The sequence below is a fragment of the Camelus ferus genome, chromosome 1 (genome assembly GCF_009834535.1).
Source record: "Camelus ferus isolate YT-003-E chromosome 1, BCGSAC_Cfer_1.0, whole genome shotgun sequence".
Lineage (NCBI taxonomy): Eukaryota > Metazoa > Chordata > Mammalia > Artiodactyla > Camelidae > Camelus > Camelus ferus.
The window spans coordinates 49,965,997-49,993,779 of record NC_045696.1 but is presented as its reverse complement, the minus strand read 5'-3'; the positions used below and the strand labels follow the sequence as shown (position 1 = coordinate 49,993,779).

Genomic DNA, 27,783 nt, shown 5'->3' with positions numbered 1-27,783 from the left:
TCCTAATGACAGGAGCCTGGGGATGGGTTGGTCAGGATGGAGACTGCAGAGATGTTAAATCAGAAGACTTTTCCATATCCTCCACACAGGAGACAGGAGATAAAGACGTGAATTAAACAGCAGGTCTCGTGGGCCATGCTGTCTCAGCCACTTCCCTGCCACCAACGACCATTCACAGCCTAATGACTCCTCAAACCATGGCTCCAGCTCAGATTTTATCTAAAGCCTCAGATCACACAGACCACTGATGACTGGATCTCTACAACAAAATACTGTGCAAACATCCCAAACAGCATATTCAGAACAAATTTGATGTCTCTAAATCTACTCTTGCTTTAAAATTCCACTGGAAACCCGGTTTCCCAGGCTAGAATCCACAGTCATCTTTGATAGCTACTATTCTCTTAGTTAAGTAGCTTTTCAATAAAACCTTTTTTTTTAATAAAGAAAGAATGAGTGAACTATCATAAAAGAATAGATATTTTGAATATTTTCTCCATTGGAGGAGATGCTTCAATATTTTAACAATTAAATTTCAAGTTGATATGACCACTTACTAGTATTTCAAAAAAGGAGTCTGAAGGTAGGTCAGAGAAAACGCTAACTCGCAATGTTTTAATTATTATGGAAAGTGGTGTTGTAAAAGCAAAAACAAATAAGGTAATGCAATTTCTTTTTAAATCAACAGGTAGCAGCAATGAGGAAGGAGTATTTTTTACATGCCTGGAACCTATTTGAGTTAACAGTTACATTAGTTGGCATCATAGATGTAATGCTTATTGAGACAAATGCTACTAACTCTAGTTATTATTTGATTCAAACTGTGGTTTTTATAAAAATTGTTCGATTTCTTCGCATTCTACGCATTTTGAAGGTAAAGAACTATGAAATTCATGCAGTTGCAAACTTCTCCTGACAGCTTCACATAATATGGACTAAAATCAATTTACCAGTTTTGTGGCTTCCACTTTCTGTTGGACTGATGCTTAAATTTTAAATTTTAGATCTCTTTGACAAATTAATATTCATAGCATTATGAATATTCAAATTACATTAGAAATTCATTTAGCACATGAAAGTACAGAAATATTCATCACAGCTTTTCCTTTGAGTAGAGAGCACATAAAAAAAATCTGTATTAGTGTAAGTACAAATTAACCCCAAAGTAATGTTTATTCATATGAATACCAAAAATAAAAGACAGAATCAACAAAACAAACTGTACACACCATTCATATTGATAAAGCAAATAGTATACATTCATATACATTAAGAAACCAAAAAAGTACACATTTTGTGTTATATGAATTCATAGTATTATAGAATCACAGCATCAAAAATGAGCTTGGATTGTCTAATATGTCTTTCTATAGCAAGAATAATGGGTAGTTATTTATTTTCTATATGAATGTGGAAACTGTGGAGCACAGAGAGGAAAACATAGGGACGAGCCAACTCTGCTGAAATTAGGGGACTGTACAGTGGTAACAGATAACCTGGAGACTTAAAACTTAGCAAAAAAACAACTAGAAATTAATGGTGGGGTCAAATAAGGAGTATAGCTGCGGTGGGCTCAAACCCAAATGAACCACCTAGTGAGAAGGTTAGGAGGAGGTTTAGCAGGTAAAAGTGGCAGTACTTCATAGACAGTCATTTTATGACCTAAGCCCAGAAGAGTAATCACATGTTTTTCAAGGATTTGAACCAGGTGCAAATAGCATGCAATTCTCTAAGAGAAATAAGTAAAGAATAAATCATAACTTACAAAGGAGTCTGATATTATCAGTTATGAGGAAATTGCTCTAGCCACGAAGTTATAGAGATACTAGAAATAAAATAACTAAAAATCCTGACCAGTTACTATAGTTACCATTGACAGCGTATCATTTCCTATTATTACCTATCTTAGTTAAACTAACCAACATAAAATCAACTAAAATTTGTACAATCTGTGTTAAACGGCAGTCCTGTTTTTTCAGCTCGTGACACCAAAGTTGCTGCAAGTAATAGACAAAAATATGAGGCATCAGCTGTCCTTTAGGTATGCTATCCTAAAAGGGTATGTCCAAGGCGAAGCAGACATAATGACCATAATCGATAAGATTGCAAGTTCTAAACAGATTAAACAGGTGAGGAAAACTTTAAATACCAAGAACAGTGTATATTTACCCCATCCGTCAGTTGCCCTCACTCATCATGTCTTCTGCCTATATGTGTAGGTGTGATCTTTGACTCCTGGTTTGCTAAGAAATTTCTGTAAAAACTTGAAATAGTCTACATTTAGATTACTCAAATGGCTCCTCACTGCAGTGTCTGTACTGTATTAACAAGTTATGAGTGTTTTGGAACACACCTTTTGATCCTTGTGGAGCTGTCACAAAACCCACATGCAGTTGTCAGCTTTTCTCAATGCAAGTTCCAGGATCTGTCAGGCTACAGATGCATTAAATAGGAAACACTGGAGGATGAGAAGTGATGGCACTGTTGAGCAAACAGACCTAACTCATCATTTCCAAAGGCTCCTTCTATTTCTGTCTATCCCTGATTTTTCCATAGTGAATAAAAGAAGTAAAGGATGGGGATCTGGCAAGTGGAAAGAAGAACCAGTAACTTATTTAGAGGGAAACCTTGTCTAATTCTCTCACACAGATGAGAAAAATGAAGCCAAGAGAGGTTAAATGATTATGTCTAAAGTCACGTACATAGCTAGTAAACAGCAAAGAAGGTTCTAGGACCTTAAAGTTCTAGATCTTGTTTTTTATTTTCTCTGTTGAGGCAGATTAACACTGATATGTGCCCACAAGCTTGCCAGTTGTGTGGAATTAAATGATCACCTTTCAAGGTAATTTAGAACATTTAAATGCTATGTGTTATATGCCAAAATCTTTGTAGTTGAAAATATTGAGCATTCAGTATGTAGTAGAACACAAAGAGCAGTATTTTTTCTTTCTTCACTGCCTATAACTTTAAAACTATTTTCCGGAATTTTGTTACCTTTTCTAACCACTCATATTTAGCACTGTAACTTAAGGATACACCGTAGAAAATACAAAAGGGCTTGAATCTCTAAGATGTTGGCCGGTTTTAGTCCTCATTTCTGCTCTCACATGGTTTGGCTAAAACTACCTCATTTAAGGTTGAATGCCACCCCTATTTCCCAAATTTGAAGGCTGTCAGAAGTCAAATGGGAAAGTACCTAGCATGCCTGCATTTTTCAGAATCAATAGTATCTTAAAGGGAGCTACTTTAAGAAAAAAGATATGACTCATCTTTAGGCTTCTCAAAATTGGTCCGGGTAATGCCACTTCTTACCCTCTCCACCATGCTTGCTGGCGTAAAATAAAATTCACAGCACAAAATTCAATTCTAATTCCTGAAATGATCTCCATCATATTTCTCTATAAAGTTATTAATTTATGTTAAAAATTCATCAGTTGCAAATGTAAAGATATTTTTGTAACATTTACTTTCCAACGGGGATAACATTTCTTTTGTTTTGTAGATGTTATTAAGGAGGGTAACGAAGAACACGGGACGTGCTATGAAAGAACTGGGTAGGTACCTCTCACCCTAAAGATCCAGCATGACCATCTCTTAGCATTACTACTTCAGAGAGGCAATGGTTTTGACAACTAAACTAACTGATCTTTGAGGAAGCCTACCAACTATTCAGTAATAAAGTGGATAAATTCAACAATCAACATGATCATATTTTTAGCTGGCTAGGAACAGTGAAATACTACCTCTTCACATTTGTTTTCTCTGTCCTATACCACAGTGAAGGACTGTTAATTTCTGCTTAAAGAAAACACATTAGCATGTCACAATTATGCATGGTAGTATCATCTTATAAATTCTAATTTCTTTCAAACCAGAGGTACACATACCTTCCGGAGCCACACAAGGAAAGAAGTTATTTTTTCCTCCTTTTGCCACAGAGTTGCCAACTGGGGATTTAGGCTTTAAAATGAGTTGAAATCAGAACAGTCTAACAGATCACTGGTATGACTGCTAGGAGGCTCGATGCCCAAACATGACGACAGCCTATTTTGTGAGTCATGCTGGGTAGACAATAGGTCATTACCAGAAAAAGCCAGACAAGAAGTCATGACCAAGAAGAAAACCAAACAAGAGGTCATGACCAAGAAAAAGGCCAAATGTGGAATTTAAGTGGATGAAACTCTGATGAGCATCCAGAGATCTACATCAGACAGGCCGAAGAAGATAGATGGATAAGTCATCTGGATGCCCAAGCAGGGTGGGTGGAAAGGACCCAGGCTGAGTGACAGAACTTGATCAGAAGCCATATCTAAGGACACAAACTGTAGTCAGAAATCCTGGTTCAAACAGAACAGAAAAGTGGGTCATGGTCTCCAGACCTAGAGCCCTGAAGAGCCTCTTGGTGTCCAGGGCAAGTGCATTAGTGTAATTGTTAATCCCAGGACCGCGGCTATCTGTGCTTCTTCATGGGCTTAGAAACAAGTATGGGCTGCTGACAAGAAAATGTCAGGCAGAGCTCTGCAACTACTGGTAAACTTTGATTGACTATAGCAGTCTCTTCAGGGAGAGATATATTTCCCGGTGATGAAGGTTGTATTCTATGAATTTGAGCAGAAATATTAGCTTATTGTTCACATGAAATATTTAAACAATATCCTTATTTCAACTGAAAATATTTTGGGTTTTTTTAGGCTACTTAGAATACGATCACCCAGAAATCGCTGTCACTATGAAAACAAAGGAAGAGATTAACGTCATGCTCAATTTGGCCAGAGAAATTATTAAAGTCTTCAGGTTAAAAGGAATTCTTCATAAAATTGAAGGTTCTGAAATTAATAAGGTAAGGTAGAATATTTTCAAAGCAAATATACTTACTTGATATAGTCAAGTATGATCCTCAAACCTGCTTTTGGCTCTTCCCAATATAGGCCATCCTTCAGATATAAACATCTAACTTAAAATAACTGTCTAAAGAAATCACTCACCAAAGAGAGTTTCCTTCCTGCAGATCCAGTGGTCAACTTCCCTTTCCTTTCCTGCCACAGTAAGGGACCACCTCTTTCTATGCTCTGCACCCAGGTTAAAGATATAATGAAACTATTCCTCATCCTAGGCTACACTGGATATCAGTATGTTTGTGGGAATTGCCTGTGGCATAGAAACCATGATTTATAAGAACACTCAACTATAGGGTAAGAATCAGTTATATTTCCTTTCTCTAAGTTATTTAAATGTGAAAAAATAGAGAACAACCCAACTCACCCTGTAAGTACAAATTCGGAATAGCATAAGAAAAAACATTAAGCTATTGTACTTGTGAATACATATATAAAACTTCTTAACATAATAGTAGCTAATTGAATCTGGCAGAATATTGAGAGCATAATACACTATGACTAAGGAGGTTTTATCTCCCAAAATAGCTATATAACTCACTCATTAAGCAACTAAAGAAGAAAAATCACTTGATAAAATTCAATTCTCATTCATAATGTTCAGACGATAATAAAAGAAGTGACAAGTCTTAACTGGATAAAGAATATCTAGTAAAAATCTGAAGCAAACTTTGTATTAGATGACAGAACATTTAGAAGTATTTTCATTAATGTTAGAAACAAAAGAAGAATAAACAGTGTCATTCCAAGTATTGAATGCTGTGCTGTAGGTCTTAGCCAGATCAAGAAGGGGAAGAAAAAGGAACTTGAGAGATGGAAATTTTGGAAAAGGGGGAAAACTATTATTACTTGTTGATTGTTTAATCTAAAATCCTAGGGAATTAACTTAAAGTTAGTAATATAGGACCAATAAGATAATTCAATGGGATATCCAGCAATAAGATCAACATTCAAAATTCTTCCCTAATGGAAGAAAATGTGGAAAAATATTATATTCACCGTATCATTTAAAAACATTAAATCCTTAAGTATGAACCTAATATAAAGTATATACAGCACTGTGTGGCTAGAACTAAAAGGTATACTTGAGTAGGCAGAAGAAAGAATCAGTCACCTTTAAAACAAAACCATGGAAATTACAGTATCTGAGAAACAAAAAGAAAATAATTAAGGAAAAGTGAACAGAATCTAAGGGACCTATGCGATATCATCAAGAGGACCAACATATTCATTGTGGATGTCTCTGCAAGGAGAAGAGAAAGAGGAAGAAACAGGATATCTGAAGAAATATTTGCCTGAAAGCTTTCTAAATTTGATGAAAATTATGAATATCAATATTCAAGAAGCTCAATGAATTTCAAGTAGGGTGAACTGAAAGAGATCCACACAAAGACACATTCTAATCAAACTGCCAAAAGACAAAGAGAGAATTTTGAAATCAGCAAGAGAAGAGCAATGCATTACATGCAAGGGATCCTCAATAAGATTATCAGAAATTTCTCATCAGAAACTTTGGAGACCAGAAGGAAGTGGGTTGATGTATTCAAAGTGCTAAAAGAAATAAAAAAATCAACCAAATATCATATATTCAGGAAAGCTGTCCTGTAGAAGTGAGGGATAAATTAAGACATTCTCAGATTTTAAAAAGCTGAGAGATTCATAACCACTAGACCTGCCCTGAAAGATGATAAAAAAGCATCCTGCAGATTGAAATGAAAGGACACTAGACATTAATAAAATCTATATGAAGAAATAAAAATTTCTGTAAAGGTAAACACATGGGCAATTATTAAAGCTAGTATTACTGTAATAATGATGTATGATTCCACTTTTTGTTTTCTACATAATTTGAGAGACAAATACATTTTTAAAGTAATTATTAGTCTAAAACCTAGAATTCTTATAGCTTTGGCTTATAACTCCATATTTTGTTTTCTACATAATTTAAGAGATGAATGGATTTTAAAATTTATTAGTTTATGTTTTAGACAGACAACATATAAAAATATAATTTTATGATATCAACTACAAGGGATGACGATGGAGCTGTTAAAGGAGCAGAGTTTTCTAAGTTACGGAAGTTAGATTGGTATAAATTCAAATTAAAGTGTTATATTCTAGGATGTCAAATGTAATCCTCATGGTAACCAAAAAGAAAATAACTAAAGAGTGTACATAAAAATAAATGAGGAAGGAAATTTAAATGTTTCACTACAAAAAATCAACAAAATACAAAAGATGACAGTAATGCAGAAAATGAGGGACAAAAAAGCTATAAGTCTTATAGAAAAAAATAGTAAGATGACAGAAGTAATTTTGTCTTATCAGTAATTAAATGTAAATAAATTAAACTCTCCAAACAAAACACAAAGAGTAGCAGAAGTGATAAAAATATTATTCAACTATATGCTGTTTATGGAAAAAATTGGATATCTACCTACAAAGGAATATAGTTGGATCCTTACCTAACACCATATACAAAAATTAATTTAAAATGAATACATCATCTAAATGTAACCTCTAAAATTTTAAAACTCATAGGAGTAAAAATAGGGCATATCTTCATGACATTGAATTTGGCAATGATTTCTCAGAAATGACACCAAAGGCACAGACAACAAGAGAAAATAATAGACAAATTGCATATCATGAAAATTTTTAAACATTTTAAATGCACATGATTCACTTCTTGTGCATCAGAAGACAGTATCAACAGAATAAAAGGCAACCTACACAATGAAAGAAAATAGTTGCAAATTACATATCTGATAAATAATTAATATCCAGAATTTATAGAGAACTCTTAAAACTCAATAACAAAAACCAAACAACTTAATTTAAAAGTGGGCAAAGAACATGAATAGATATTTCTCCAAAGAACACTTTGACAGATAAGCACATGAAAAGATACTTAACATCACTAGTCATGAAGGAAACATAAATCAAAACTACAATGAGATATCATCTTCATACCAATTAGGATGGCAATTCCCCCAAAACAAAAATAAAACTAAAAAACCTTACGCTGGTGGGAATGAAAAGTGGTATAGCCACTGTGGAACACAGTGTGGTGCTTCCTCAAAAATTAAAAATAGAATTACCATAAGATCTGGTAATTCCACTTCTGAGAATATATATTAAAAAATTGAAAGAAGGCTCTCAAAGAGAAATTTGTACACCATATTCATAGCAGCATTGTTCACAATAGCTAAAACAAGAAAGCAATACAAGTGTCCATCGATGGATGAATGGATAAGCAAAATGTGGTATGGGCTTCCAATGGAATATTATTCAACCTTAAAAAGGCAGAAAAAAATCTGACATATACTTAAAACATGGATGAACCTTGAGAACATTCTGCTAAGTGAAATAAGACAGTTATGAAAAGGTAAATACTGTACGATCCCATTTATATGAGGTACTTAGAGCAGTCAAAATCTTAAAGATAGGAAGTAGATGGTGATTTCCAGAAGCTGGGGGTGGGGGGGTGCAGAGAATGGGGAATTATTGTTTAATGGGTGAGGAATTTCAGTTTTGCAAGATAAAAAGAGTTCTGAAAATGAATAGTGCTGATGGTTGTACAATATGAATGTACTTAATACCAGTGAACTGTACACTTAAATATGGTTAAGATAGTAAATTTTGTATTTTGTGTATTTTATCAGAAGTGAAGAAATGGGAAAAAGAAACAGTGAGCAGTAGTTACCCTACTAGATAGTAAAATATGCTATAAATCCATAATAATCAAATAATGTGGAATTAAATAGAATTAGAAAATAATACGTAAATGGCACAGACAAGTTCAGTAGCAGACCTAAATATACATAGTGATCCAGTATACAGTAAGGTGGTATTGCAAATTAGGAAAAGCTATAGATAATTCAATAAGTGATGCTGAGACATTCAAGATTCATATGGAAAAAAACAACTTTGGGGTCGTATCTCACAACACATAGAGAAGGAAAATCTTCCAGATTTAAACATGAAAAATTATGCAAATATCATAATCAAATATAAAGAATATCTTTGCATTCCTGATGTGTGAAAAGTTTCGGTAAACCATTCACAAAACCCAGATACCAACAGAGGAAAGATTAGTAGATACTACTGAATACAATTTAAAACCTTATATGTTGAAATATATTACAAACAAGTTAAGAAGCAAGGCACAGCTTTGAAGGTATTTGCAACAAAAATTACACAGTAGTGATAGCAATAATACCTAAAAAGTTCTCACAAAACGATGAGAAAAGGACAAAGAATGCTATAGAAAATGAGAAAAGAATACAAAACAGGCATTTCACGATGTGAGAAGAAAATTTGCCAATGTGATTGAAAAGATATTTAATATCTCTAGTAACCAAAGATAAAGAAACTAAAGTATTAACAAATGCTATATTTTGTCCATGAAATTAGCAATAATAGAAAAAACTGACAATGTTCAATGGTAATGAGGTAATGAGAAAGTGTCAGACTTAAATATGGCAGAAAAAAATGCAAATGAATACAGTGATTCTGGAGGGCAATTTAACAAATGATAATTTTTAAACTACATACCTTTAAAACCAGCAATTACACATGTATAAATGTGTAAATATTCAAATGTAAACAAAGATATATGTTCAAACATATACTAGGAACGACCTAGTATGACCATAAATTGGAATGATTATGTAAATTGTGATAATCCACACAAATGAACATTATGTACAAAATAGTATTACATAAGAAAAATCTGTATGTACTGACACAGAAATATTCACCAAGATATATCGTTAGTAGGGAAGAAGTAATTTATAAAACAATATGTATAATATGATCAACTTTGATTTTTTTAAATTGAAGTATTGTTGATTTACAATCTGTTAGTTTCAGGTGTACAGCAAAGATTGATTCAGCACTATATATATATATATGTATATGTATTTCATATTCTTTTCCATTATACATTGCAAGATAGTGAATATAGTTCCTAGGCTATACAGGAACTATATAGCCTGGGAACTGGTTGTTTATCTTATTTTATATATAGTAGTGTGTATGTGTCAATCCCAAGATCCTAATTTATTCCTTCCCCACCCTCTTACTTTCCCTTTGGGTAACCATAAGGTTGTTTTCTATGTCTGTTAGTCTATTTCTGTTGTGTAAATAAGTCCATTTGTATCATTTTTTTCTTAGATTCCATATATAAGTGATATCATATGATGTTTATCTTTCTCTAACTTAATATGATAATCTCTAGGTCCATCCATGTTGTTGCAAATGGCATTATTTCATTCTTTTTTATGTCTGAGTAGTATTCCATTGTATATATACATCTTCTTTATCCATTCATTGTCGATGGACATTTAGGTTGCTTCCATATCTTGGCTATTGTAAATAGTGCTGCTATGAACATTGGGGTGCATGTATCTTTTCGAATTGGAGTTTTCTCTGGATATATGCCCCGGAGTGGGATTGCTGGATCATGTGGTAACTCTATTTTTAGTGTTTTAATGAATCTCCATACTATTCTCCATAGTGGCTGCAACAATCTACATTCTCATCAACAGTGTAGGAGGGTTCCTTTTTCTCCACACCCTCTCCATAAGGGAGAATAGAAAAGGCCATCCTACCCCCCTTACACCACAGTGGAGCCATTGTCATAAACTGACTGTGTATATGCTGATGAGTTTCTGGACTCTTTTTGTTTCATTCTTCTACTTATCTATCATTGAAACTTTTTCAATGTATATCATACTGTCTTATACTGAAATTTAATAATAAATCTTCATATCTCACTGTGTATATCTTCCAGCTTTGGTGTTTATTCTTTGTTCAAGATTATTTTGACTAGTTTTGGCATTTTGTATTTTCAAATAAATTTTAGAGTCATCTTGTCAGTTTCTACTCATAACCTCCTGAAATTTCTGATGGGATTCCAGTAAGCCTGTACACCTATTTAGAGAAAATTGACATCTTTGTGATATTGATCCAATCTATTAACATAGCTCTTCACTTTATTAGGTCTTAATTTTGTCTCAATAGTTTATTTTTTCCACGTTAAGAGTACTTACACCTATCTCATTTGTGAATCTGAACTCTTACACCACACACCAGATGGATAGTACAAAGGTAAAACAATAAGCTTCTAGAGGGGAGGATATAGCTCAAGTGGTAGAGCGCTTACTTAGCATTCATGAGGTCCTGGGTTCAATCCCTAGTATCTCCCCTAAAAATAAATAAACCTAGTTACCTCCCCCCACCAAAATAAAAAATAATTAAATAATACAATAATAAATAGAACATAAATAGACCTAATTAAAACAATAAGCTTCTAGAAGGTAAAATAAAAATTTTTATAATTGGCTTAAGCAAAGATTTCTTGAACAGAACAGAAAAGTGGATTTAAATAACATTAAAATTGATAATTTCTTTTTATTAGAAAATTAAGGTAATGAAAAGACAATCCACAAAAAGGTAGAGAATATTATCAAAATAAATATATCCAACAAAGTTCTCATGTCCAGAATATGTAAAAATCTCTTATAAATCAATAAGAACAAGACAGAAAATTCATTTTTTTTTTAAAAATCAGCAAAAGACTTGAGCAGGCACTTCACAACAGAGGATGTTCTAATAGCCAATAAACGTAAGAAAAGGTGCCAATATCATTGTCAAAAGCTTAATGCAAATTAAAACCAAAATGAAAATACCAATACACAACCACCATAATACCTAAGTTTAAAAAAAACAAACAACCAGACAATACCAAGTGTAGGCAATGATGTGGAACACATGGAACATTATTAGAATGGGAGTATAAATTGATGCAATTACTTTGGAAAAATTGTTTGGCAGACTCTACTAAACTTGAACACATACATATCTTAAGACCCAGAAATTAGATTATATAACCATATATACAACAGAAATGTGTACATATGTACAGCAAATACTTCCAGCAGCATTACAAAATTCCAAAACTAGAGCAATCCAATCTCAATCCACAACAGATAAATAAAACTGTAGAGTATTCATAAAACATAATACTAAACAACAGTGAAAATGAAATGAATGAATATTTGCTCCTTGCAACATCATAGATGAATCTCAGAAACATAATGTTGAGCAAATGAAACCAAACACAGATAAGTACATACTCTTTGATTTCATGCAGATAAAGCTCAAAACCACACAAAGCTAAAGTGTGGTAATAGAAGAGTGATTAATTTGGGGAAGAAGTAATGATTAGAAGAGAACATAAGGGAGGATTCTAGGGTGCTATAAATTTTTATTTTTTAATCCGAGCACTGGTTACATCTGGGCGATGTTTTCATGTTGTAAATGTTCCTTCAGTGGACATTTATGATTTGTGCACTCTTTTGTATATTTCCTATACTTTGGTAAAAAGGTTTACTTTTAAAAGTTCAGAATAATGATAACAGGAAAATGCTGTAACAGAAGAGGTTAGAGGTTTCCATGAATAACAAAAATCTCAGAAGAACAAGGAGAAGAAATAGTACAAAGCCATAATTATTTTAAACATTCTGTGAACACCGGTTTTCTTCATCTCCTTTCTTAAATGTTGTGGTTTTAGTTAATAACAGCCAGAAAAAGAGAGATACTTGATCTTCAACCTATATACAAACCGATTACTGTTGATGAGGCACTCCATCATGTTCCGTGGCTAGATAAAGACCAAGACTACATAAGCTTTATTCAGGTAATATTTTTATTTCTTAGTAATACCATCTTTAATGTACCAACAAATGATCTTTTTAAAAATAAAGATTTAATCACAATATTCTTCACTTTTAAATTCTTTAAATACCCTTTATTGCCTATAGGATAAAATCAAAATCTCTTTGAATGGCATGCCAAGTTCTCCCACAATCTGCCTCCTCCTACCCCTCCATCTTTACCTTCTGTCGCCCATATGTCATATGCCCCATACTCTATTTACACTAAACCACTCATGGTGCCCCAGGCACTATATGCTGTTTTCTAAGTCCATTCCTCTGTGAGTGCTATTTACTTATCTTGAAGTGCCCTTTGCTTTCACTTCTTTTCCCCCAAAACTTTCTCTGCTATTCCTTCTCTGGAAATAGCCCCCCCAAAGCTACTCAGAAAAGCAGGCTTTGGAGTCAAACACCCCACCAGTAGAAGACCATCCTGTGGTCCATCCTGAGTTTGGAGGACCAAAGGTGTCACCATTGTCTCCATATATACCTTTATTATAGCATAATTACATTACATTACAATTATTATCTTTATATCTCTCTCCCCTACTCTATTTTTCACCTCTTTCAGCTTTTGAATACTCAGCCCCTACAATGTTGCATCTCACATAGTGGGTACTCAATAAACGTTTAGAGGGTGAACAAATAAATGAGTCTCACCTGTTATAATAACATCTTTTTCTATATCTAGCTAGTACCAAAAGAACGATTATATTTTTCCCCTACTTAAAATATTTTGAATGAATAAATTTTTTATTTACTTCATCAGTTCAGAGCATGGGTATGTATAAGACATATATGTACCATTAGCTTTCATCTGTCCTAATTATTTTTCATCCAAATGAAATATTTTCATCCTTCCATTACATTCTTATTCGTAGATTAGACTGTTTCCTAATCTATGCATAAATACCCCATCTGAAATTGTACATACCCATGAATATCCACCTTCTTCTCTTTATTAGCCACAATTCCTATCTTCTATTACAAATTTATTGCTAACACAGTATCTCAGATCTTTTTGAGTAGTATTTACTTTAAAAGTGTAAAACTTTTATTAAAATGTAAACTCCAATCATTGCTAAAATATTTGTAGCTTATGTATTTGGTGATATTTGTAGGAAAGAGCCAGAATTATAACATATGACTGTGGAAATAATATATTTGAAGAAGATGATGAGCCCCAAGGAATTTATATAATTATTTCAGGCATGGTGAAGGTAAGGCAGAGTTATTTATAAATGCACTTGTGAGCGTTAGTTAAAAACATCATATGACTGAGAAAAATATCTTTCAATGTTAAGAACTCCATTGTTCCTTTTTTAGGACAGCAGCTACCATCCAAACAACAGTTTTCTTCCTCAGACATAATGGATAACACCACCCACTACCTTTTAAGCCATACCTTCCTGTAGATAACAAGAAACCTCAAAAGGATCATCATTAAGATGGAAAATTATAATATAAATTGTTATTTATCTCATGTTTGAGTTGAGCATTTAGCCATTCTGAGTAGGTGGAACCAGAAAGCTCAGAGTATTTAAGAGTATTTAAGAGTGCTTTGTTTCTAAGTCATTGCTTATTTAATAAATATACCTTAAAAGGTATGAGTAATACCTGTTCTCAAAACAGTATGTCAATATTAAAATTGTTAAAACCAAAGGAGAAAATGCCATAAATCAGATAGTTTTGATAAATTAACTGGTATATGTATTATTTTTCTTTCTTTGTCCCTGAACAGCTTCAAAGATCAAAGCCAGGTTTGGGAATTGACCAAATAATCTGGGAGTCAGAGGAGAAAGATTATCAGATAACTTACACAGACTTTGTGATCAGTGGGGCAATAATAGGAGAGCTAAACTGCTTGACTAATGAACCTATGAAATATTCTGCCACCTGCAAAACTGTAGTGGAGGTCAGAAAACATCTCTTTACGACTTACTGTTGAATCTTGTTAAATATCTAGGACCAAATTTAAGGTTATTTCTGTGCTTGTATATGTTTACAGTCTAGTGATAAGTTACAAAAACTGTATGTACTTATTGTCATTTTGTTACCATAGTAACCAGGATAACACAGATATATGTACATATTTGTGTGTATGTGTGTATGTGGCATACTACTTGATCAAATTAAAAACCTATGATAGATACACAAAAACTAAAAATAAAGGAACACCAGTCCACTATTAAAGAAAATCATCAAACCACAAAGGAAGAAACAAAAAGAAAAAAGGAACAAAGAAGAATTACAAAAATAAGCAGAAAACAAGTAACAAAATGACAATAAGTACATAATTATCAATAGTCATTTTAAATTTCATGGTACTAAATGCTCCAATCAAAAGACATAGGGTTGGGTGAGGGTATAACTCAAATGGTAGAGCACATGCTTAGCATACACAAGGTCCTGGGTTCAATTCCCAGTACCTGCTCTGAAAATAAATAAATAAGTAAACCTAATTACCTCCTCCCCCTACACACAAAAAAGATTGGATGAAAGGCTGATTGGATAAAAAACAAACCCCATTTTTACGCTGCTTACAAAAGACACACTTCAGAGCTAAAGGCACACATAGACTGAAAGTGAGAATGGAGGTAAATATTTCATGTAAAAAGAAATGACAAGAAAGCTGTGGTAGCAACACTCATATCAGACAAAGTAGACTTTAAAACAGAGACTATAACAAAAGACAAAGAAATTATATAATTATAAAAGGATCAATACAAGAAGAGGATAGAACATTTTTAACATGCATGCACTTAATATAAGGAACACCTAAATATGTAAAGCAAATATTAACATATATAAAGGGAGAAACTGACAATACAATAATAATAGGAGACTTTTAACACCCCATTTACATCAAAGGATGTATCATCTAGACAGAAAATCAATAAGGATACAGTGGTCTTGAACGACACATTAGACCAGTTAGACTTAATAGATATCTGTAGAACATTCCATTCAGTAACAGTAGAAGACATTTCTTTTCAAGTGCACATGGAATGTTCTCCATGATAGATCACATACTAGGCCATAAAAGAAGTCTCAACAAATTTAAGGGGATAGAAATTATATCAAGCTTTTTTTTCTAAGCACAATGATAAAAAACTAGAAATCAATTACAGGAAGAAACCAGGAAAAACACAGATATATGTACGTGTGTGTGGGGAGCATATTACTTGGTCATAAAAAATAATGAAATTCAGCCATTTGCAGCAAAATGAATGGACCTGGAGGGTATTATGTTTAGTGAAATAATTCAGACAGAGAAAGACAAATGCTATATGTTATCACTTAAATGTGGAATCTAAAAAATTAAATAAAGGAATGTAACAAAACATAAACAGACTCAAAGCTTTAGAAAACAAAGTAGTTACCATTGGGGAGAAGGAATAGGGTGGGACATGATAGGAGTAGGGGATTAAGAGGTACAAACTACTATGTGTAAAATAAATACGCTACAAATTTATATTATATAGCACAGGGAAGAGTCCATATTTATAATAACTTTAAATGTAGTATAATCTATAAAAATTCTGGTTTACTATATTGTACACCTGAAACTAATATGATACTGTAAATCAACTGTGCTTCCATTTTAAAAATTAGGCAAAGGATTTGAGCAGATGCTTCACAAAAGAATATACACATGGCCAACAAGCACATGAAGAAGATTCTTAATATCTTTAGCTCTCAGAGAAATGCAAATTAAACTCATGATAAGGTGTCACTACCCACCTACTACATTGGCTAAAAACAAAAAGACTGAAAACCAGGTATTAGTAAGGATGTGAAGCAACTGAAACTCATATATGACTAGTTAAAGTGTCAAATATTACAACCTCTTCTGAAAACAGATAGGCAGTTTCTTATAAAGTTACACACTCACTTCCCATATTACCAGAAATCCCTGTCAGATTCCTACCCAAGAGAAATAAAAGCCAACATACACCATGGCTTGTGAATGTATAGGAGCTTATTCCCAACAGCCAATAGTCTGTTCACTGTTAATATCAGTATTTTAGTATTGACCAAAATGTTTGCTCCCCTGATATGTTTTTAGAAATAATTATGTCTCTAGTTTGAAAGGTTAAATGATTTTGATACTTTGCTTCCTAATTTTTTCAGAACCGCCAAGAATGATAAAGAACGTCTCATTGGATCATGTGGCCTTTTAAATTTAGTGTATGACAAGATCACACGAGTATTTATTAAATATGCACATATTGTTAGGTTTCCAGGCAATAATATGAATCTATATCACTTAAATTCTTAGTTTTAATATTACAAATGTAAGTGAGAAATCTTGTTCCCTTAAATCACAGGTGCACAGAATGAAATATTAAATTGATATCTTCTCTCTTCCAGACATGTTTTATTGCCAGAAATCACTTGTATGAAGCTTTTGAACAACTCTGTCCTCACATTGAATATAAAATGTGGCTAAAAATTGGACTTTCTATTACTGCCAAAAAAATCAGAGAGCATTTATCTTATGAGGTAAGAGGTATTTACGTAAAATTGTCCTTCTCTCTGAATGAAACTGCCCTGAAGTATTGTCAGAAATTAACTATTTAGGAATTTATTTTAAATTTTATAATGAACAATAGATTATGAAATTGTTTTTCTTGTAGGATTGGAATTACAAGATGCAGTTAAAACTCCATAACATTTATGTAAGAGATATACCAAAGTGCACCAAAACTGATATCTATGATGAAACTGTAATTTATGTCATCCTCATCCATGGAGCTGTAGAAGATTGTCAGTTACGAAAAACTTATAAGGCTCCTTTCTTAATTCCTATAACATGCCATCAGGTAAAGAAACATTGGTTCATGTCTTCAGGTCAATGTGCCATTTTTCCAACAATGTGTTAATATTAGCAAATCATCACTTTTCCACCTTCTCATTCTCTCCTTTTCTCCTACCACTCCATAAACACACACACACACCACACACACAGCATATGCACCTCAAGTCCACTGATTGCTTTGGCACTGGGTAGCCCAAACACCAAGCTATTCGTGTTCAATGTCAATGAAGCAAGCTAAGTTATACATTTTGGCCACAGTTAGATTTGGATGCAGTTGTAAATAGTAAAAGAGGGCCTATTAAGTTCATGTACATATTGCAGAAGGATCACCATCTCTCTGGACCATATGAACAGTACTCTAACAAGGTTCTGCCAGCTCCATGCTGAAGTGAGTCCCAGTAGTATTTCCCCAGCTACTTTGAAAGAGAATGTGAAAGTGAAGGACTTCTCGTATTTAAGCTGTTAAGTTGCACTTCCAATCAAAATGAGAAGCTGTGCCCTGGGAAGGAGGAAGACGGTATATATGCATGCTTGTGTGTGTGTGTGTTTGTGTCTGTTGGGGTAGAGTAAGAGAGGCACTTGTCAGGAGGAATCAGGGAACATATGAAATAGAGCTACAGAAAGTAAATTGGAAGAGGGACTTAGTCAATTAAATAAGGCACATATTCTTTTAAGCAACTGATACATGACAGAACAGTGCTAGATGCTAAAGTGGTCAAGACAAATGAGACTTGGGACTTGCCCTCAAAAATCTCTCAACTAAGTGAAAATATATATATACACACACATACATAGATTGATAAACATTTACAGCTTTGATAGAAGTACTTAAAAAGTAGATTTGAGGTGGGGATAAGAGGACTCCTGAGGTGAGAACAGTCACAAGAAAGTTTTCTAAGTGGACGCCACCGGCACCAATGTGACGTTCAGTGAGAAGAAGCGAAACATTATTCCTAATTATTCCTTACCTCTATTCTTGAAACCATAACAACAGACCTCAGTTAGGGGTGCTGGTTGGGAATTTAGTTGGTCAAGCAAGAGATTCTCAAGGCAACCCAAATCTGCCCAAACATGTCCCCTGCCCTGGGCATAAAGCCCTGCTCGCTGTGGATCTGGGTACCAATGTAATTCAAAGCATACCGAAAATGGCCATGAGGTCAGAGGATTTCTTGAAATCCATTGATTTTTAAACTTTCTTTTTGCCACAAAGAAAAACTCTCTGGGTGATATTTTAAAGGGTTTTTGTTGATTAACTCTTGAACACTTTTCCCAGTTGTCAGAAAAATGAGCAAGATATTTAAAAGTCAGTGAAAGCATATAGAATGTTGACTTTCACAAAACCAACATATCCAGGTATTTAAAGATATGTATCTAATATGCATTAATATTTTCTATTTATTAATATTTAGAAAGGGCCTGAGATAGTAGCTTACTAGAAAGACATTTTAAATTGTATGGGATTTACTCAGAAATTAGCTTGTAATCTGTCACCTTTCAGATACAAGGCACTGAAGATTTCACAAAGGTAATGATTGTTCAAACTTCAATTGATGTGAAAAGATTCAGATGGAAGACTAGAAAAGATATACCGTCACAAAAACCATCTCGTTCAACAACCTCAGGTATGTGAGTGACACTTCTCTGAGTAACTGTGAACTTACTTTCCCTTCATAAAATAGTCATATTTGTATTTGGAAACTTACATGCACTCAGTCTAGAGTACTGAGGAATCCTTTTAACTGCCATATTTGACATTCAATGTGTGAATTAAGACTGATAACATCTCAGTCGTAGTTACAAATTATTCTGTATTTTCCATCTTGCATTATTTTGTTTGTTTGTTTGTATGTTTGCTGGTCCTTCTGCTCCAAGAAAGCATGGATCGTAACTCGTTTGCTTTCTCATGTATCCTCATTACTTACCAATGGGCCTGGCACTCTCAATGCATATTAATATAAAAGTATTTGGGGGATGTTGGGACAATACATGATATTGTCTCTCTACTTTCCAAACTTTCTGCATATTTGTTACCCAATCCTTAAAATAAAAGACTTTTAATCTCTTTCTAAAAAGTGACCCTACTTCTTACCAATTGAAATTTCCACCACTTCACATCACAGGCCCTGGGCCTAAGTGATCCGAACCTGTTTGAATTTGATGGTTGGACTAATTGATGCGGTCCTTTGTTTCATTGCTTGACCTAACACAGTCTTTTCTGAACCAGCTGCAGGCAGAACAGATGAAGAACGCTCTCAAGATGAAATAAGTACTCAGGTAAACTTAAAGCAGTCTTCTGAAAAGTTTTATTTTGGGTAAAAGGGTCTCTGGAATTTATGCAAACTACCAGTGCGTTTCTCTTGCTCTGAAGGAGTTCACCTGCTAATTATTTTATAGATTTTGATATGAACGCTTTCCTCCAGCACACGGTACAGTGGAAACTGTATTTATATTTTTAGGTTAATGTCAGAGAAATTACAAAGAAAAATAAAGTTCAGGAGATGCCAGAATATTCTTGAATTACATTAGCAACCAGGCCCCACCAGGGTGCGTACGGTCACAGTGTAGAGAGCCCTTCTCCACTTGTGCTCAAACTTTGATCTGAATACGTTACTGCCACCTCAGCTACGCATTTAGGATCTTCCGATTTGCAGGTGGTTTGCCCTGGTATTCACAATGCCTGTCACAAAGCAGGAGCTCAATAAAAAAAATGCTCTAATCTAGCCTACCCCAGGCTAACTCAAGTTATGCAGAAAGCCCCACAAATATTGATTAATTCCATGGTCCATGGTGAACTTGGATAGGTCGTTTGGGGATGTAGGAATCTTTAAAATCCTGGGCCAACTTTGTAGCAAGATCCCAAGTTATAAAACACTATCAGGCCATGGAATTGACACTGGGACAAAGAGAAATAGAGTGAAAGTACAATTGACTTTCCAAATTCTAGAACGTGGAACCCATTCCCATTTTACATAAGGGACTTGAGCATCTGAGGATTTGGGTTTTCACAAGGGGTCCTGGGACCAATCCCCTGCGGATACCTAGGGACAACTGTACCTCATTACTTCTACCTGAGCCTGTCTGTAGACTGGATTTTAGGAAGCTTCAGGTAGGGTAGAGAATTTACTTTTGATTCTAGTCTTTGCCAAGCTGTTTGTATTCCTGCGGGAGATGCTGATTATAATACCCAGAATCTGAGAAATATCTGCTACCAATACACAAGCCAGAAAATTGTATATTTGATTGTTAAAAATGTCTACATTAACCACGTCCATTTGCTCTACTAACAGTAGGCACAAAACTCAAAACACATGGTCCCTCTCCCCCAAACCTCTCCTCACAAGTGTATGTTGAATAAAAGGTGATTATCGGTTCTGTGGCGGACGCTAAAGGTGTTTTTCTCATGTTTGTCTTTAAGTCAAATGTGTCCAGGTTCTCAGGCCTTCAAGAGGCCAACACTTGTCTTTAATACACAAGTTCCCATCCTGCATGAAAGCAGGAAGTGGACTTCCTCCCTAAGAACTTTGGAGTCTTCCTGGGGAAGCTTTCCCCAAATCTTCCCTGGTTGTTGCTTCTTGCCTGGAACTCCTGACCCAATAGCACAGGGGCTAAAAGCAAGGGCTCCAGCATGAGACTCTCTGGCTTGCCTCCTGGTTCCATCACGTATTAGCTGTGTGACCTTGGATGCATTTCTCATCCCGCCTAAGCATCAGTTTCCCTGTCTGTAAAACAGGGATGTAACAATCCCTGTCTCATATGGTGCTGCTGTGGGGATTAAAGATACATGCTGCATTTGGCATATAACAAGCAATACATGCATATAATGTCCATTACTCTCTGCTGACCCCTCCTTACCATTGTAAACTACTTCTCCAAACTTCTCTTACTCTCCCCATATTAATTTTCTAAAAAAAATATATACAGTCACCACCTCTAATTCTAGCAGTGGCTGCTGAAGACTAGGAAATAACAAAGGAAATTACAATTAAAAAACAACCAGAAAAAAAATGATGAGAATGACATTTAAGATAACACATTAGATGGCTTCTAAAACTCACCAATTAGGCCACCGTCTCCTCAGCCCTGGCAGGCTGCCAGACCTGTAGGATTCATCTGAATAGCCTATTTGGGGGAATAGAGGGAGGAGCCAGGTAAGCTAATGCTCTTCCAGTACATATTCCCCTAAAATGCTGCTTTTTCTTAATTAAAAAAAAAAAAAGATTGCATGGTGATTGTTAATGTAGAGGAAGCAGTGTGGAAGTGAGAGACAGTCCATTAAATGGTAGAAACATCTGCTAGTGAGACAACCAATTGTGTTACTTAGTAGATGCTTTTCCTCCCTGATGTCAGGTCCTAGCTGTGTTGGTGGGCTGGCTCCCTTCCCACTCCCCTCAAACCATTCCCCCACCACCACTGCAGAATTGTGGCTTTACCTTTACACAGTGAAAAAGCCTTTCACAACATCGAGCAGCCCCTTACGAAGGTTCTGGTCCCCAGGATGGAGCACGCAGTGTCTCCACTGCCAGAAGTCCCAGTTCTTGGTCCCCTGCTCTACAGACCAGATTCAATACCAGCCCTGTTTTATAAATCTTATTAAGAGTCTCGCTCTTTGACTCCTGTCTCCTATCTCAAATTCTAGAATCAACATCTCAGAGAATCAACTGATATTACCAAGGAGGAGATGAACATCTATGAAAACCTCCAGAATAAACCTGAATGAAAGTCTGGTAAACTGCCTCAGTTTCCCCGACATGATCAGGAGCACGCCTGTCCTTGGAGATGCAGACTGAAGCCAGAAGTTTCTTTGTCCTTTGTGTGATAGCGTGCATTATCCCACTTTCCATGAGCCAGCTGATCCTTCTAATGACACTAGTTCTAAACTCTAATTTGGAGACTTAACTTTAGAATAAGATTCCTTTATCTAGATTTCTGAAAACTTTATACTCTCATGGTTTTTTCTCCATATTCTGTTACTTAATCTCGAATGCAACACTGATTGCTCCTAATTCGGCAAGTCATTTTTCAGGCTGCCATGTCTTGTGGAAGATAGAAACAGGCCATAAGCTATGACTTCATTTTCAAGAGCGTATGTTCTGCTTAAGGAGACAAAACATACCAGAAGACAATTAAATAACAATACAAGATACACTATGAATAGTGCCAACTGAAGCTAAATGAATTTAAAAGAGAAACAGGTAGAGACCGAGCATAAACAAAGACTTTGTAGAGAAAGGAAGCAGATGTTCAGAACAGAAGACACAAGAGAGCGAGACTTTTGAGGAACAATGACTAGACCGGTCTGGCTATTGGCTATTCAAAATGTGGTGTCTATGGGGAAATATTTGTGTATATATGTGCTTTATATGGCTCTATATTACATTAAACATATCCCTGGGTTTAAAAATGACCTTCAGATAAATTGTTTTATTTCTTTTTTTTCCTTTTTCAGTTTTCTTATGTAGACTTATTACAGTTCAACTGCACATACACATTATATTGCATGTAAATACATATATACAGTATACTTTGAAATTATTTTATCTCCATTTCAAAAATGTTAGCTCTTGCATGCCACTTCCTATGATAAAGATCATATTTAAAAATAGATTTAACGGCTAACAATACACCATGAAAAAAATTATTTACAAAAATTACTTGCAACACAATGAATATCTTTACATGGGAAAGATGTATACATAATGCCTAGGAAAACACTGTGATTCCAACAGGTAGACTTATGAACAGCCATTCAGAGACAAGGCAATAACCAGTACATGGAGAGAATTTTAAACAACAAAATTAGACAACATAAAGTATCAACATTTGCTTTCTTAAATGAGCAATTTTATTCAATGGTAAAGTTTATTTCCTTTGAAATAGATGAAAATAGAGTGAAACTTGTTTTCTCATATTTTGCTGGTAGACAAGCAAAAGTAATTTGTAACAAAAGTCATAAAAATGCTCACATACAATTCAGTGATTTTTCTTCTGAGAATTAATCTAAAGAGAGTAATTCAAAGTATTCAAGTAGATATATGTACAAAATGTCTAGTTACACTACTATTTCTAGTAGCAAAACTTTTTAAACGTCCAAGTGTTCAACAATAAGAAAGTGTAAAATTTCACTACAGAGCATCTGCACAAGGAATATCATACAACCATTAAAAAGACTGGTTGGAAAGGGAAAGGGGGTGGGGGAGGGATAAATTAAAAGTTTGGGATTAGCAGATACAAATTACTACACATAAAACAGATAAACAGCAAGGTCCTACTATATAGAACAGGGAACCATATTCAATATCCTGTAATAAACCATAATGGAAAAGAATATGAAAAAGAATATACTTGTGTGTATAAGTATAACTGAATCACTTTGCTGTACACCAGAAAGTAACACAACATTGTAAATCAACTCTACTTCAATTAAAAAATAAAATACAAAGAAGGATAAGCACAACTTAAATTATGTTAATTATATTACAAAGATTTTAGGAATATGCAAAAAAATAAAATGGTTAAGTAGTCCAATATAAAAGAGGTAGGCAAAATTGCACAAACAAATTTTTTAGCATGAAACAAGGCCAGAAAAGATAAATCCAAATGATGCAATTGTATGTTAGAAGGTGAGATTGGGGATGGTTTTGTTTACTGCTCTTATCTTAAGTGGTTTTGTTACTTTTATAGTGAAAAAATATGATCATAAAACTATCAAGCATGATTTAATTCACAGTGCTAGGAAAAGGAGTGGTAACAGCCAGCGCTTGAATCAGTGAGTGATAATGACTCCAGGCAGTTATTCCCACAATGGGAAACCTTCCTCCTGAAAATCCATAATCTAGCCCTGACCAGTTCCACAGACTCCCCTGGTTTCTTGGATTTGGGCTCTCAGTTTAAATCACGCTGCCACCGCTTTATGACGAGTGATTCACACTCACCTGCTCAACTTTATTCCTTGGCCTCATCAATAATGATCAAAAGATGTTTCTCATGGGAATGAAACTGACCCTCTAGTACATCCTATTCTGGGTTGTGGATCAACATTGAAAGATTCCAAAGGTTTTGTTTTTTTTTTTCCTTTGTTTTTTCCCTTCTCCTTTCCAGGAATGGTTGACAAGACTGTTCTGAAGACTAACACACGTATTGGCACTGCTGTCTTGAGACGCCTCCTGTTTTTGAAACACATTTCCCCCCCTCAAGAGGGAGCAACTTCAAGTCGAATCTTGTGTGGATATTCTCGGTGCCACAGGGAAAGAAATTTGGTCCTTGCCACCATTCCATTTAAAATACGTTTTTTGCAAAATTTCCTTGATTTAAAACATCTATTATTTAAAGTATCTAAAATATCAGAAAATCTTTAAGTTTTAGTTTTAGAGCCAGAAAATAAGCTTATGCCACTTAGACAGTTTGCATATTATTCTTAGAGCAAAAATGTTTTGATTCACTTTATGAAAAATAAAATGTTATTAAAATGTAGTTAAAATGTTGCTCTTGAACCAAGGATTGATTTTTGCCTTTCATTACACTTCACTCCTCTTGGAAGCACTCAGTGAGTTCAAACAGTAGTGAATGGAAACGGATTTAGGCTAAACCATGTAACTCTGTCCTAAATGAAACTTCCAGTATCCACTTTGTTCACCATTACATTTATAACCATGAGCACAATGCCCAGCATGTAATTTTTACAAATAACCTTAACAGTGAAAAGTTACTGAGTGCTTTCTGTATGCTAGTGTAAAACAAATGCTATACAGTTATGAATATATTTAAACTTCATGGCAACCATACAAGGAAGGTATTATTATTTCCAATTTACAAATGAGTGAACTGAAAGAGTGAGTGTAACTTGCCAGAAATCTCACAGCTAGTGAGAGGCAAGCAAAGATTTGAAAACCAACCCTAAGATTAGCTATTTTACCATATATCCCTCCAGTATCTGAAGAATTAATAAAAATTTAAATATATGTCTTCAGGATCGTGCTTCCACGCAGGGGTTGGGAAATGCTGTTCCAAATTTTGTTCTTGCCACACCTGGTGGTGGGCACGTTTTCAGAAGCTGAGTGGGGAGACTCTGTTCACAAAATGTGCTTGTGGAGAAGACAGTCTGGTCAACTGCTGTTGGGTAAATTGAACCAAACTATCGCTTCTGTACAAGACTAACCCCAACTGGTTGTTTTTGCTTTTTTCCCCCCCAGTGATAATTACATGAAAGCTGTTTTAGTGTCTGAAGAATCTTATTAATGAACACCCTTCCTCTCCTGGTTTCTGAACCGATTGAAAATTAAGGATGAAAACAAAGGATGAAAGCAGTTAGAGCCTAAGACACCTCCAACCCTTGCCCTCGGCCCCCGCCCCCACCCCGCCGCAAATACACACACCTTTATTAGTAACTGAGGTGACATAGAGCACGTGGTCCCCTTCTGACCCCCAAATTTGGACAGATTGACCACTGCAGGCATTTACCATTCACTGAGTGCATAACTGAGACCAGCAGAAAGTAGATGTCTAAGGGCAAGCTCACTTCCAAAAGAAATCAAGAAGGGGTTGGACAGAGAATATCCAGGTTCTGCTTCCAAATCTATCAACCTGATAAGTTACTACACCTCAGCAGAACAGACAAGGAGGTGGTGATAAGGCAACGGGGCGTTAAGGCAACGGAGAGTGAAGCCCTCAGTCTGGACACCGAGAGGGGAAGACGTGCCCTCCGTCAGTGACAGCGAGCTTAGTGCGCACCAGACCTCTGCAGGGGGCGTTGCCCTCATTTTAGCTTGGGCAATCAGTACACGAATTTTAGGAGGTAGGTACTATTACCACCCCGTTTTAAACAAAGTAATGGAGCTTAAAGAATTCAGGTAAATTATTCCAAGTCACAGCTAGACGTGACGACACTGAGACCCAAATCTCCCAAGCGCATTCAGAATAATTTACAATGCTTTTAAACTTCTTTAGATTTTATTTTGGAAATCTAAGCCATTGGAGAAGAGAAGGATACACTCCTCAAACGTTAGTCATTGTCAGTGTTCGACTAGGTCTGTGTCCTCGAGCCTAAACACTTCCACGTGGGGAAAGAAGCCTGAACAAGGCACTGAGATGTGAAATAATCCCAGCACCTTGCATCCCCACCGTCGTCAGCAGGGTACTGTGACTGGGTGCCCAGGATGCTGCCTTCACAGGAAGGAAGGTGTTGCTCAGCCTTTGGCCTGAGGAGGGCGCTTGGAGCTCACTTTCATTTACTCTTCAGGGGAAGTTACTTATTGCTTACAAGGCCCAGAACACTCTGCCTTTAACATTTTTAGATAAAAGATTTTCCTTGGTCCCTTGACCACTGGGATTTTTTAAATTTAGCTTTTAACTTTTACAGTGCTTAAACCTCGTTTGTATTTTTTTCCCCTCTAGTTACATAATCTATATTCTATGTTAGCCTTACTGATGAAAAACAGGAAACTTTGCAGCTGAAGGATCTTTCTTCCCAAGAGCCATTCATTCCCACACAACGGCCCAAACAATGACAGGGAAGTGTTATGCCATCCACCTGCCCGGTACGTCATTAATCTATTAATATTAATCTATTAATATTATGTTATATTATACATTAATTTATTAATGTATACATAATTAATGTATCCCCAGTACATACCTTAAGAGTCCTCTTAATGAGCTGAACAAATTCCCATTTTTGTTTCCAAACAGTCCCCTTCCCATTAAAAACAACCTTCTGTTTTATTATTGCTCTCAAGAAGACATATCCCCAGAAAGCAAAATCCCCAGTCCCAAAGTCCACTTAAAGAGGTCTTGGAACTGTGTTGCTACTTCCTTTTTAAAGCCAAATACTCCCTAATGAGGAATATCAGCCATTAACAGTCATAGTTTTCAAACACATAACTCTCTGACACTAGCCAGGACTCCTAATCGACTCACATTCTGGACCACGGAGTAAAGAATTAGAAAATCACACTCAGGGAGATGTCTCAGTACTACCCCCCAGGCAGGCCTCACCCCTCTACAAGACTTCTGCAGGGAAGCAGGCTGCAGAAGCCACTAAACTCTTAGATCCCCGACTCCAAGAATTCTTAAATGAGCTAGCTCTTGTCCTGTCATAAGAAGCTCCAAAAGAATTCTTCTTAGCATAAATAGCTCTCCCAGCTCCCATCTCTAATCACAAAAGCCTAAAAAGGACTAGGCCAGAGGTGGATTTACACCGTCTAGTTCTTTGAGGCTGAAAGGGTTCAAAGAGTCACTCTTAACCCAAAAGGCCTCTAAGCTGCCTTGGCAGCTGAAGTCAGGCTGGACTGGAAAGTGCCAACTAAAAATCACTGGCCATGGGGCTCTGCAAGAGCTAAGTCATGAGCCA

The 27,783-nt window shown here is 35.3% G+C and overlaps 1 protein-coding gene across 1 annotated transcript in view; it reads left to right on the top strand.

Annotated features, from left to right (window-relative positions):
- SLC9C1 (solute carrier family 9 member C1) overlaps positions 1 to 22,834 on the top strand; it is a 64,013-nt gene extending 41,179 nt beyond the window's left edge. The window contains exons 18-29 of the mRNA XM_014568464.2: positions 689 to 874; positions 1,980 to 2,129; positions 3,503 to 3,554; positions 4,692 to 4,840; positions 12,475 to 12,600; positions 13,738 to 13,836; positions 14,358 to 14,531; positions 16,991 to 17,122; positions 17,257 to 17,442; positions 18,937 to 19,060; positions 19,663 to 19,712; positions 22,075 to 22,834. Of these exons, the coding sequence (XP_014423950.1) occupies positions 689 to 874; positions 1,980 to 2,129; positions 3,503 to 3,554; positions 4,692 to 4,840; positions 12,475 to 12,600; positions 13,738 to 13,836; positions 14,358 to 14,531; positions 16,991 to 17,122; positions 17,257 to 17,442; positions 18,937 to 19,060; positions 19,663 to 19,712; positions 22,075 to 22,155 (1,509 nt within the window). The 3' untranslated portion in view covers positions 22,156 to 22,834. The remainder of the gene's footprint in view (positions 1 to 688; positions 875 to 1,979; positions 2,130 to 3,502; positions 3,555 to 4,691; positions 4,841 to 12,474; positions 12,601 to 13,737; positions 13,837 to 14,357; positions 14,532 to 16,990; positions 17,123 to 17,256; positions 17,443 to 18,936; positions 19,061 to 19,662; positions 19,713 to 22,074) is intronic.
- Positions 22,835 to 27,783: the final 4,949 nt, after the last annotated feature.